General features: G+C 37.6%; 1 protein-coding gene across 2 annotated transcripts in view; it reads right to left on the bottom strand.

Moving 5' to 3' along the window:
- RNF150 (ring finger protein 150) overlaps positions 1–12,447 on the bottom strand; it is a 276,189-nt gene that overhangs the window by 79,537 nt on the left and 184,205 nt on the right. For both annotated transcript variants that reach the window (XM_003928023.3, XM_074396885.1), the window contains exons 3-4: positions 3,777–3,848; positions 2,125–2,207 (exon numbers count right to left, since the gene is read on the bottom strand). In XM_003928023.3, the coding sequence (XP_003928072.1) occupies positions 2,125–2,207; positions 3,777–3,848 (155 nt within the window). The remainder of the gene's footprint in view (positions 1–2,124; positions 2,208–3,776; positions 3,849–12,447) is intronic.

The raw sequence follows: 12,447 nt of genomic DNA, 5'->3' as shown, positions 1-12,447 counted from the left end.
AGCCAAAAATAAAGACAAGGAAAATTTCCCAAATAAAATAAAGACAAGGAAAATTTCCCAAATAAAGACAAGGAAAATTAAATTGTGGTATATCTATGGCTTATGTATTACGTAGTCTCTAGCAATTATATATATATGTAGTAACATGAACGTTATTCATTACAGCTTTAAACTATTTTATACTGTATGAATTGTAGAGCTAAAGTAATGCTATGCATATAATTTTTAAAACAGATTTTCTTAATTTACAGTTGTAAATGTCTTTGGATTTTTCAGAAAAAGGTAGATATTTAACTTAAACTGGCTCTCAATTTTTTTATTAGTAGTACTCTCATAAGGTTTTAAATAATCTTCAAGAAAAAAAATTAAAGGAAAGCAATTTATTTGCTTATAACTAAGAGGCTTTAGAAAACCTTTAATAAAATACTGCAGAGATAAAAGATGTTACTCCAAGAGGCATTCTGTAGCTCACATACTACATTTGTCTGCCTGTGTTTCTGGAAATCAGTGAGTCAACACTAAGTATATGTAATATTTACTAGAAAGAATTAATATAGCATATCCTCATATGAAAGAAACTACCAAATCTTCAGGTGTCTCTATTTGTGATTTTGTCCACAAACTAAGGGAAAGTGAATCACAAATGAAGGCTTTAGCTGGGGCCACCAGGATGTACTTCCTTAATGCCTGTTTTCCTGATGATCAATTTGCCCATGGACATTTCAACCAAGGTCTGTTTCTTTGGGAGTTGATACATCAATTTTAGTATCCTGCCACTTATTTTTTGTCACCTCTTTGTCATTTGGGGATTATTAAGCCATTCCTCTAAAGTAATTTTTGTTTCTTTTGTAGTTCTAGTAAACAGTTCTAAAGTTTGCACTGTTTTATGAATATGCGACTTGTCCTACATCTTTGTGGTATATGTTTTCCTACTTTACTTTTAAAGTCTCTAAGAATATTTTTTTGAGATGAGGTCTCACTGTCACCCAGTGCAGTGGCACGATCACTGGAGTGTGTGGTGGTGCGATCATTGCTCAATATAACCTTGAACTCCTGGGCTCACGGGATCCTCCCACCTCACCCTCCTGAGTAGTCAGGATTACAGGCTAGTGCCGCCATGTCCTGAGCACCAACACGTTCAGCTAATTTTTAAATTTTTTTTTGTAGAGACAGTCTTTCTATATTGCCCAGGCTGTTCTTGAAATCTTGGCCTTAGGCGATCCTCCTGTCTTGGTCTCCCAAAGCACTGGGATTACAGGTGTGAGCCACCGTGCCTGGCTGAAAGTATCTAAGAATGTTGAAAGTCAGTCTTTCTAAATGAAGAATCTCCCAACAAGAAATAATTTATTTTTATTTTTGAGACATTTGCACAGATGAAAAAACACTAAAAAAATTGTCAATGACAAAGGATGGATTTCGCATGACTAAAAGATTTGATTTCATTAAAGTATTTAAATTTATTTAATTAAAGAATTCAGATACCTTCACAGTAAATTTCAATTAGGGAGAGGGAATAGGGTCATATGAGAATCACCTGGGGAATTTTCCCAACTATACCTGCCTGGCATCCTCCCCTAGATGCAAGAATTTTATGAGAAAAATTTTGAGTGTCACATTCTCTTTCTATTAGTTAAAAAAAAAAAAAAAAAAGAAAGAAAGAACATGGGATCTGCCCTTGGCTTCCTACGTACTCCTGACCATATTCTAATTACCACATTGCTCATGATCATTCACAAAATATTTTTCAGAGTTTACTATTTTAATTAAAATGGTACTGGTACAAGCCAGAATTGGTGCTGAACATCATAGATGTGTTGTTCAAGAAAACTTGTACTTTGTGGCCACACCATCAAATTTTGTATCATGAAGCTCTAGTGCATAGCAGTATACTTCTTTTGATGCAAAGGGGATAGGGGGTCAGAAAAATATTCAATGACACAGTGTTTTCAAGGACAAAGGTTATGCAACAAAAAAAAATGTTTGGGTCGTCTGCAATGGAAACATGGAAATGTTGGGGCAGACCAACCTGACAGCACTATGCCCAGCAGGTCTGGGCCAGGGAGGCCACTGGGGGTGCGCTCCACACATACAGCCCAATCAAAAGCAGGCAGCCTTGTGACTCACCGGCAGGGCAGGATCCGGACAACGTCATTGGGCTTGTACCCTTCAATACAAACTGCACAGTTGTCAAAATCAGACTCTGTTTCCTGCAACAAAGGAACCACAGATGAGCCTATTTTCTTAGCTTCATCTCTTGTATAAAATATCCAAGCCAGAATCCAAGGAGAGCTTGCCTGAAACAAAGATTTAAGCAGTGCTGGTGCCAGTTTTTAAATCAAATTTACCATCAGTTGGCCTAGTTTCCATTCCTTCCAAACTCTACTTTTTGTTTCTAGGTTCCACTGCAAGTCCTTTTGTGAGGAAAACCATTTTCTAAAGTACCATTACTAACAATGCTATTAATTATAAGTAGAGGTGACATATCAAAAATTTCAGGATGAGAAATAGTATTTATGGTGAACTATGTGAATGACATTTAATCTATTCATTCTTCTGGAATCTAGTGTGTAAAATAAATATTAAAACAAAATGGTAATTCCATTTTTTTCAAGTATATAAACCTCTTTTAATGCCTCATAACATAGTGCTTATGTAATAATCCTTGTACTTTTAATATTCTCTGATTAAGTGGAAATAACATGATGACTAAAATGTACTTTCAATGTAGTATTGCTTTTAAATGAATTTTATCTTATAAGCCCAATGGCATTTTTATATACTTGAAAAATAATCATATAATTTGTGAGATAAATCAATTATTCAGACTAGAGATAGTACCGGCTTATACGTGGAGTTGTAAATTCCTTACATTGCTCCAAGGAGCCCCAAACCCATGTGTAATCCATTGCTCTAACTTGGCCCGGGTTGAATAAGGGAGACTCTTAGAAGCCTGTAAACCTGGCCAGGACTCCTTTGTTTTCCCTCCTAAAGATACACTATTGCTTTTGGCTTTACGGCATCATTCTACAGTGAAGGAGGCTATTGAAATGACTTGGGGCTCTGTGTTTTGGTTAAAAATTTTTTTTTTTTAAATAGAGACAGGGTCTTGCTACATTGCCTAGGCAGGTCTCGAACTCCTGGCCTCAAGTGATCTACCTACCTTGGCCTCCCAAAGTGCTAGAATTGAATGAGCCACCCCACCTGTCAACCTCGAGGGTCTGAATACTGGAATTCAGAGGGATTGAATATACTTCCTGCATTTATACTGTAGACTTAAGTGAAGAACACAGCTCAGCAAATAAAGCTGTCTTCCTTGCAAAGATTCATGAAAAAGCTTTCTCGGGGTTATAATATCAGGAACAATCATTTTGATTTTATCTTGTGGGATACTGGAATAAGGTCATTAAATATAACTGAATATTGTTTCCTTTGCACTGGCTGCTAGAAAGCCCCAACCTAAATTTGAGACCCATTTCCATTACACATTTTAGGTAATCCGTTTGTGTACTAATTTCATTCTGGCTTCATCTATTTTTTATACACTTACTTAGCAGTTTCTCATATTTTCTATATAACTATTTTATTATCATATCATATGCATTTTATAGGAAACTTTAAATTATGTTTAATTAAGAAGAGTATAATAACAGATACTGATAGGACAACTGTTAGTGTGTATTTCTTTTCCTATCCTTTCCTCTCTTTCATCCTGGGTGTAAGAAAAGTAAGAAGCTTCTTTGAATAGCTCCTCACCAAAAAGAAAAGAGGCTTGTTACCTTGTCACCCTTCTTGATGGTCCTGACCTGGAGTTTGCTGATGGCTTTCTTTGCTGCATCTCCCAGTCGGCGCTGAAAAACCAAAATGTGCTTGTTAGTGATAAAGATCTATAATTCTTGATGTCATTTCTGATGGCATTTAATACACCAGGGCAGCTAGCTCTAAAATCATGCACATGTGGCATGAATGCTAACAATGATGACTAGAAAAGATGGGGCAGTGGAAATTGAGGTCTATAAAAGAGTTTTGCCACAGTGAGAAGTTCTTCATGCCCAGTGTTAAGCAAGTGGCATGTGACATCGATCCTGCCCTGCAGTTCTACAGCGCAGGTTACGTGTGCATACACTAGCAAAAAAAAAAAAAAAAAGGAGTTTAGTAATTTGCCACTCTAGCCACTCAATTTGTGATACAGAGATAGCCAATCTGGAGTAGCTGGAATAAACTTCATCTCCTCTTTTTTATGATCCAGATTCACTGCTTGCATATTCCTTTCAATTTGCTCATGTAGGCATAGCATTGCTTTAAATTTGGTCTGTTCTATCCATCACATTCTTAGATAACAATTTTACCTCCTTTATGCATGTTTAAGTGTGAGTGTGCATACGGAAAAATACATAAAACATAATGTTCAGTTTAGCAAAGAATTATAAGGCAAACACCAGAGTAACCACCATGATCCATGTCAAGGAATAACACATCATTCCCGATTTTTTGGTAGAGAAAATTACCATCCTAATGAGCCCTGCAATAATAAAATCAGAAGGTGATAAGGAAGACTGGAAGAATGATAGGGGGGTGAGTAAATTAAATTTTAATCTGTCAAGGAAAAAAATTGTTTGTGTGCATGTGAGTTTTCTACATGTTTTATCTCCTTCTTAGGTATATCTATTTCTGGTCTGCAATAGATGTGTATCTGCAGTAGTAAAGCATTAGAAGGACTAAGATTAACAGGGTTAACATTTAAAGACAGTCTAATCTTTTGCTCTCATTAATTTTGTTCCTTTTGGAAAAAGCACTCGAGCTTCTTGCTTTTCTTTAAAATAGTGAGCACATATTAGTGAATAGTTAATGTATCCTAAGTGCCATGCTAAAGCTATATATGCAATATCATCTTTGATATTATGATAACTATGAGAAAAGCACTGGACAATTTACTCAAGCTCTGTGAGCTTCAGTTTATAGAATAAATTGTCCGGTGTCATAGAGTTAGTGAAAGATAAGTCAGAATTTGAATAAAATTAAGTTTGGCTTTAAAATCAAAGCTCATCTACCACCCTTACTTTCACTTGCCAAACCACCCGATCAACCCAGTCAGTCAGTCAGCCAACCATCTAACATCTGGCTGGCCAGTCAGCCAGCCAACCAACATCTGGCTAGCCACTAACTAGTCAACCAGCCACTAAGCTAATCAGAATCACTGATTCTGATTTACCATGGGGCACTTCTCTAAGCACATTAGCAGTTAAAGTAATTAGCAGAAAAGGAGATGTTCTCCTTGTCAACTCATTTTTCTCTTTGACAGTTAGTCCTTCATTTCTAAAATAATACTGACATTTTGTATCAGAAGGGTAAGTTTTGGCGGCTTCCTAAAAGGAGACTTATGCCTTTGAGATTTATGCAGAAGTCCATGAGTAGCTAGCAAACTAAGGCAGCAGGCAAAAAGAGGAAGAGTCTTTAGTGATAAATACCAAGGAAAAACACGAGAGTGAGAGAAAAAGAACTGACCTGAGATGAACTAAACATGAGGGAACTCTCCTCTTCTCTTCTTCTGGTTATTATCTATTAATGATTTCAACTCAAATAATTTCTTCAGGGACCCTTTCCCAGATGTCTCCCAAAAAGATCCCTCTCATCTAGACCCTAAGAGCACTTGGTATCACTGTACTGTCACATTTGAAATTTGTTATTTGTTTTTATGATCAATCCCTGTTAGACTGCCCTCAGGTAAGCTTCCTGAGTGAAGGCCTGTGCTTAGTTTTCCTTCACATTGCCCCCTAGATCCCCAGCATATATTAATAGAATAAAGCTGCCTTCAATAATTGGCAGTCAATCATTCAACGGGTATTTTTGATCTCTTATTCTGTGTCAAGTATAGCTTTGGGTTAAAAAAAATGGTAACATAAACAAACACGTGTGTACACACACACACACACACACACACACACACACAATCCTATTAGCTGTAGTTTAATTTATAATCTAGTAAAAACTCAAATGAGTTAACAAAATCTTAAGCCAATAGTTTTTTTTTTTTTTTAAATCATGGAAACCAACTTGAGAAATCTAGTGATAAATAAATACTTAGGGATGAAGTACAAGTGATATCTGTTGTAAGGTAAGCAAACTTGGGGTCCAAGCTTGGGAAACACAGCCAGTATCAACTAACAGCTGCTCTCCACTGAAGAACCCTGAGGCAAGGATTGAAAGGTATTGCAAAAGGGCTACTAGTTTTTGGCCATAAATGCCACAGACCTGTAGAATACTGTACTTAGAATAAGAATCTGAACCCCAAATAAACAAATACTGTTTTCTTTTTAAGTCAAGAACTCAGATATTTTTGCAATTGCATTTAACTGGCATTATATAATATTGCACCTAATTCAATCATTTAAAAATATTTTCTGCAGACTAAGCAGAGTAATTAAGTGGAAAAACGTATTTTCATATAATAGTCATAGAGTATACTCAAAGGGAGCTAACATTTTCAAAAGGCAGGTGAACTAGAAATAATATTTTCAAAATTCGACATTTAAAATAATTTTTTGCAAATGAAATATGCCCTTCTTAAATGTGAGCATGTAGGGGAAGTTCAAAGACTGCATTAAACTTTGGCTGTGTATTTAACTGAACTGTTGGCTGTATCTGAATAAAAATAGATGGCTTTTGAAAATATCCCCTCAGTCTTTTCCAGAGGGAAAAAAAAAAAATCCTTTCTATGCCCTTTAAAAAAATGCGGGCTGCCTTTATTTTTTAAAAATGGCATGTCCGTTGAGGAAATGTAAAGCAAGCTGACATTAAGGTAACAGGGATTTTGGCTAACAGTAAAGTTAATGGCTAGGGAATTAGGAAGACAAATTTCATTACTAGCATTTGTATGACTGGTCCCTAGAGAGGTTAAAAAAGTTCAGCAGAGGGTTAAGTCATTTAGGAGATGGGCTTCCCAAACAATTAGCAGAATTAATAGGTTGAGGGAAAGAGAGTAAAAGAGAAAGTACAGTTATGCATAGCTTAATGACAGGGATACATTATGAGAAATCCATTGTTAGGCGACTTCATCACTGTAAAATCATGGACGATACTCACACAATCCTAGATGGTGCTGCCTGCTAGACACATAGGCTGTATGGTACAGCCTATTGCTCCTAGGCTACAAACCTGTACAGCATGTACTGAATATTGCAGGTAGCTGTAACACAATGGTAAGAATCTGTGTATCTAAATACAGAAAAGAGACAGTAAAAATAGGATATTATAATCGTATTGGACTACTGCCATATGTGTGGTCCATCCTTGACCAAAACGTAGTTATGCAGTGCATGACTGTAATAAAGTCCTCTTCAAGATCGAGTCTGTGAGGTCTTCCACCTAGAAACCCTGAGAAATCAAATGATTCACAAAGGTAGGAAGACATATTTTCCTCATTCAAAAAAAATGGTATAATGGTATTCTCTCCCGTTCCCTCTCCTGTGAAGTTCCTTGAGTCCAGCCTCATTCTGTATGTTATTAATAAGTGATATACATATTTTCTCCTCTTTTGAGGAGGAAAACATAGCATTTTGGCAGTGGCCAATGAAGGATATAAAAGTCTTCCCTGGGAAGGGCAGAACAGATGGTCCAGATACCTGCTTCTGAGATGTGTACGATGATATGGGACCATGTAATAAAATATTTTTTCTGTAAGAGTTCTGGGATTAACAAAATTAGGGAAAATGTACCACAGAGTTTTGAAAAAATGCAATGTCCATATGCTTGTATACAAGTATTATCTGTATATGCATGCTTATTTCTTTGTGACATGAAAATTACACACATGCAGAGAATACCCCATCAAAAAATTATACAAAGAAAAAAACTACCACTTTCAACAAAAGTTTTCAATATTGAAATCTCATTTTCAATAATTTTCAAACTACTTTTATTGGATTTCCAAAATGCAAATTAAAGAGGTAAGTAAAAACATAAACATTCTTAATAAAATGGCCCAAATAAACCCACTGTTGCTTTTGTAATTAATCTCTTCTGTCTTTGGGTTTTTGATTGCACCCAGTATGAAGAGGGAAGGAAAACCACAGGTCCCGCTCAAACTGAGTCTTGTACCTAGTCTGAATAGAGAATGTAGGAACTAGAACTGGAAGTCTATCATAAAACAGACTCTTCCCTTTGCCATTCTCAGAAATGCAGAGTAAAGTGATGCTAATGGAAGACTTGGGTGGACTGCGGAACCACCTCACGTTTGAGTCAGCCTTTTGTTTCAGGTAGGGATTCCACTCTCGTTTCCAGGTGCTCCTATAAATTCTTTCTAATCCAATCAGACCCGAATCATGGTGGTTTTTTGAGACAGAATTGTGCTCTGTCACCCAGGCTGGAGTGCAATGGTGTGGATCGAACCTCTGTCTCTCAGGTTCAAGCACTTCTTGTGCCTCTGACTCCTGAGTAGCTGTGACTACAGGCATGCACCACTGCACCCAGCTAATTTTCATATTTTTTGCAGAGACGGGGTTTCACCATGTTGGTCTTGAACTCCTAACCTTAAGTGATCTGCCTGCCTTGGTCTTCCAAAGTGCTGGGATTATAGGCATGAGCCACCATGTCACGCCAAAATCATGCTTATTACTAAAGCTTGTTATGTATTAGGCCATCGTAATAATTGGGTTTATCCATCTATTTGATATAATCAGGTACAAATATATTTACCAAGGTTATTGGTTTCTTGAATATAATGAAGATAAACTGTGTAATGGAAAACAAATACAGAGTCATGTATTAAAAGAATAAAGTCCTACATAAATTCCAACAAGAATGGTAAACAATAGACTCCAGCCTGAGACACATAAATTAGTGATCTAAATATTTAAGAAACTGAGAAAAATAAGAAACTTTCCTCTTCCTCTGCTCTGTGTTATAAATAGAAATGCAGTGAAAATGATAAAAATAATTTTGGAACATAAGGATGCCAAAACTCAGCATCAAAACTGAGTTTATGTTCTTCCTATCTCATTTGATTGGATAATTTTGTGTAATACTTGTGTTTTTCCCCAACAGCTATATTTTATGATCATGTTCATTGTCATTATTACCAAGTAGAAAGATAAGTAAGTGTTCTTAAGTTTTAGGTGAAGGGAGGCCACTGTTAAAGTAAACGGAGTTGGTCCCACTTGTCTAAAATTACATGGTCATGAGTGACTCAAACATTTTCCTCACGCACTCTAATACATAATAATGATCCTTCCAGGACTGGTTGATATGATAGAAGTCATAGCACAGCCAGTCCAATGAATGTCCATGATGTGGATCACCATTCCACAAATCTAGAAAAATAGATAAAATAATTTGACTATTTTGATAGCTGAGATGACCTCATAGAGTGATGCCATAAATCTGTTTGTGATATACAACGTGAGGTAGAAACATCAGGGTTTTTGTTGTTGTTGTTGGAGGTGTTGTAGAGCAGAAAGTAATGGCTTGAAAATTAGAAGACATAGCTCTTTGTCCTATTTTTGTCACTAGTTAACTGTGTGACTTTGACCAAGTCACTTAAACATTGTGGCCCTCTGTCCTCTTATTAATTACACAGGGTATGTACAGTTATGTCATATCGAGCTTTACCAGCTTATGATTTTCATCCATGCACAAAAGAATAGGGAGTCAAGAGGCTTTGAGACCTGAATAATCTAAAAAAAGCAAATCAAGGGCTAATTACCTTACTGAAAACTGCATGGATATGACATGCACTTTTGTCTTTCTGTTCCCCTGAAGGCTTTGTACTTACTTCTAGAGTAGCTTCAGGGACAGTTTTAATCCTCGCGCTTTAGGAGATAGAAGCCTCTCTGCCTGGACTCTCCCTTGGTAGCTGAGACTTGGCAAACTCCTTGTCTTTCTGTTTCTCTTTGTGAAGTTCATGTTTATTTAAAATTTCATTACTTCTTTTATTCCAACATAGTATCAATATGCAATGTGTGCAAAAGAAATCAAAGGCGCATGCGCCATGTAAATGCAAATAATAGGAAAAAATTTTCTCAGGGAGAGAGAAAAGTTTTTTTTTCAGAAAAACTTTTTCTTTCAGAAAACCTTTGCTGAATGTCATTACCAGGCCACAAATAAAAACAAAGCAAATCAAAACAGATCTGATTTCCTTGGATTAGCCTCAAAGGCAATATTGTATATGAAAACCAAAAAAAGATTCCTGCTTAGTTTATCTGAGCTGTCCATATTTGAACAAGCTACTACTATCTATTGGGAGTTGTATGTTTTTCAGGACACAGACCCAGTCCTTGTGTCTGAGGTGGGATGTTCTAGCCGACAGTGAGACAATATTCCAAGACATCACAGAAGACAGGGATACCTGCCATGGCCAGGGCAGGAACACTGCTTGCTGAGTTTGCCTTCCCGTCCTGCAGAGTCTTGGGCAGGTCAGAGTTATAAGGCAAGAGGACAGCCCAGAGTAGAAAGTGCATAGGACCATGTAGAGTTAGGAGCCAGATATATTGTAGGGTAAGAAAGAGTGAATGGCAGCAGAAGTGGCACGCTTAGGGAACGATTTGATCCTTGGCCTTCTGATGGGGAGAGGAAAGCTGGCTATAGTGCACACTGGTATTCAGGATCTGGATTCTGTTGTGAATGTGGCTTCCCACCTCAAAGGTCAAGAAGAGGTCACAAGATGGTGGGTCATTAGATGGGCAGAATGGAGATGAATCCTTAGCACCCTCTGTGAAGCCTCTTAAAGTGAAGAATCTTAAACTAGCCACAGTCAGCCTTCCATATCCATGGGTTCCCCATTGGCAGATTCAATCAATAATGGATTAAACATATTTGAGGAAAAAACAATAAAAGGTAATAATACAACAAAAATAATATGAACACAGCATAACCACTATTTACATAGCATTTACATTAGGTACTAGAATTAGGTACTATAAGTAAACTAAAGATGATTTAATATATATGGGAGGATGTATTATATGCAAGTACTATGTCATTTCATATAAGGGACTGTGGATTTTGGTATCCATGGGTAGGAGGGATCCTGGACCAATTCCTCATGAATGTTGAAGGGTAACTTTATTAGGAAAGACTAACATGAGAGGTTTGCTTCTAAAGCCAGAAAGGGCCAGCGTTCAGTGTTGAATAGTCAGGAGTTGCTGATTTTGCAGCTATGACTGAGGCAGAGACTGGTGACCCATCTCAATGATTAGGTCTCTGGACATCAATACTGTTGAGTAGCTTTGTCTGGTGGAAAACACTATGACTTGAAATCATCAATCTGGTTACATGCCCTTGAAAAGAAAATCACTTTACATTTCTTTCTCCCAAATTCATTCTATCAACTATTCCTTTAACTTCTAAAAACTATAATTCTCAGATAAGGCAATCAGCATTCTCAAATACTCGAGTGAAATTACGGTCAGGTGGCATCTGCCTCCCAATTCCCATGACTGTGGTTTCCTCTCTACAGCCCTTCTGGCACATGGGTTCTCAGGGCTGACCCGAGAGGTGTCTAGGTTATGCGGTGTGCAGGTATACACACTGCTGGTATCGATGGCTATTTCCTTAAAGTACTCATCCAGGGGCATGATCAGGGCTGGTGAAGAGAGAGGGGTCTGACACAGTATTTAAAAGTCATCATGACATGTGTTAAATGGCCAGTAAAATATTTTTTCTAGCCATTATGGGGTCTTTCCTTCTTTGACAAGTGGCTTGTGGTTTGCAACTTCTCCTCCCATGCCATCTTGGAGCTTCTACCAGTGCCCTGCTCTTTTAACAGGTGAGAGTCTGATATAAAAAGTTTGCTTCACCATCCCCTCAGCTTCCTCTCCCAACTTGGGCTGCTTTGTTTTGCCTTGTTTGACCACTGTTCCCATCTTTACAATAAATCTGGCTCCTAACTCCACATGGTCCAATGCACTTTCTACTCTGGGTTGTTCTCTTGCCTGATAACCCTGACCTGCCCAAGACTCTGATTCTACTTTGCACCAAAACCATAGTTAGATATAGACCCTACTTACTTTACGTGGTCCCAGCTCCTAAAACCCCAACCTTGACCCCCACCTACCTGCCTGGGGGTGTGACATTTATGTCTGATTATGTTAAAGAGTATTCTAGGCTTGATCAGAGATGAGATTCCACTGGGCTGGAATATGACATGAAGAAATTAGCTCCCTAAATGTGCTGTGCGTGCTCTGAGTAGAGCTGCATCCTAATTCACATGCTCTCAAGTGTCACGGGGCTTGAATGGGAATGAGGAGTCCATTTACCTCCCTGAGCTCTGTGCAGACAGAGCTTGAAACAATTAGTCACTGGACTAAGGCACATACAAGCCATTTGACAGACCAAGGTCTCAAAAAAATAAAAAACAAACAAACAAACAAAAAGCAGTAAAGACAAGCATCATGAGGCTGCAGAACAGTTAACCTTGAACGGGGGGCAATGGCTCCACATGGTCTGTGAGGCTGT

The sequence above is a fragment of the Saimiri boliviensis genome, chromosome 3 (genome assembly GCF_048565385.1).
Source record: "Saimiri boliviensis isolate mSaiBol1 chromosome 3, mSaiBol1.pri, whole genome shotgun sequence".
In the NCBI taxonomy this organism is placed as follows: Eukaryota; Metazoa; Chordata; class Mammalia; order Primates; family Cebidae; genus Saimiri; species Saimiri boliviensis.
The sequence above is the reverse complement of the archived record's forward strand: the minus strand, read 5'-3'. Positions and strand labels throughout refer to the sequence as shown.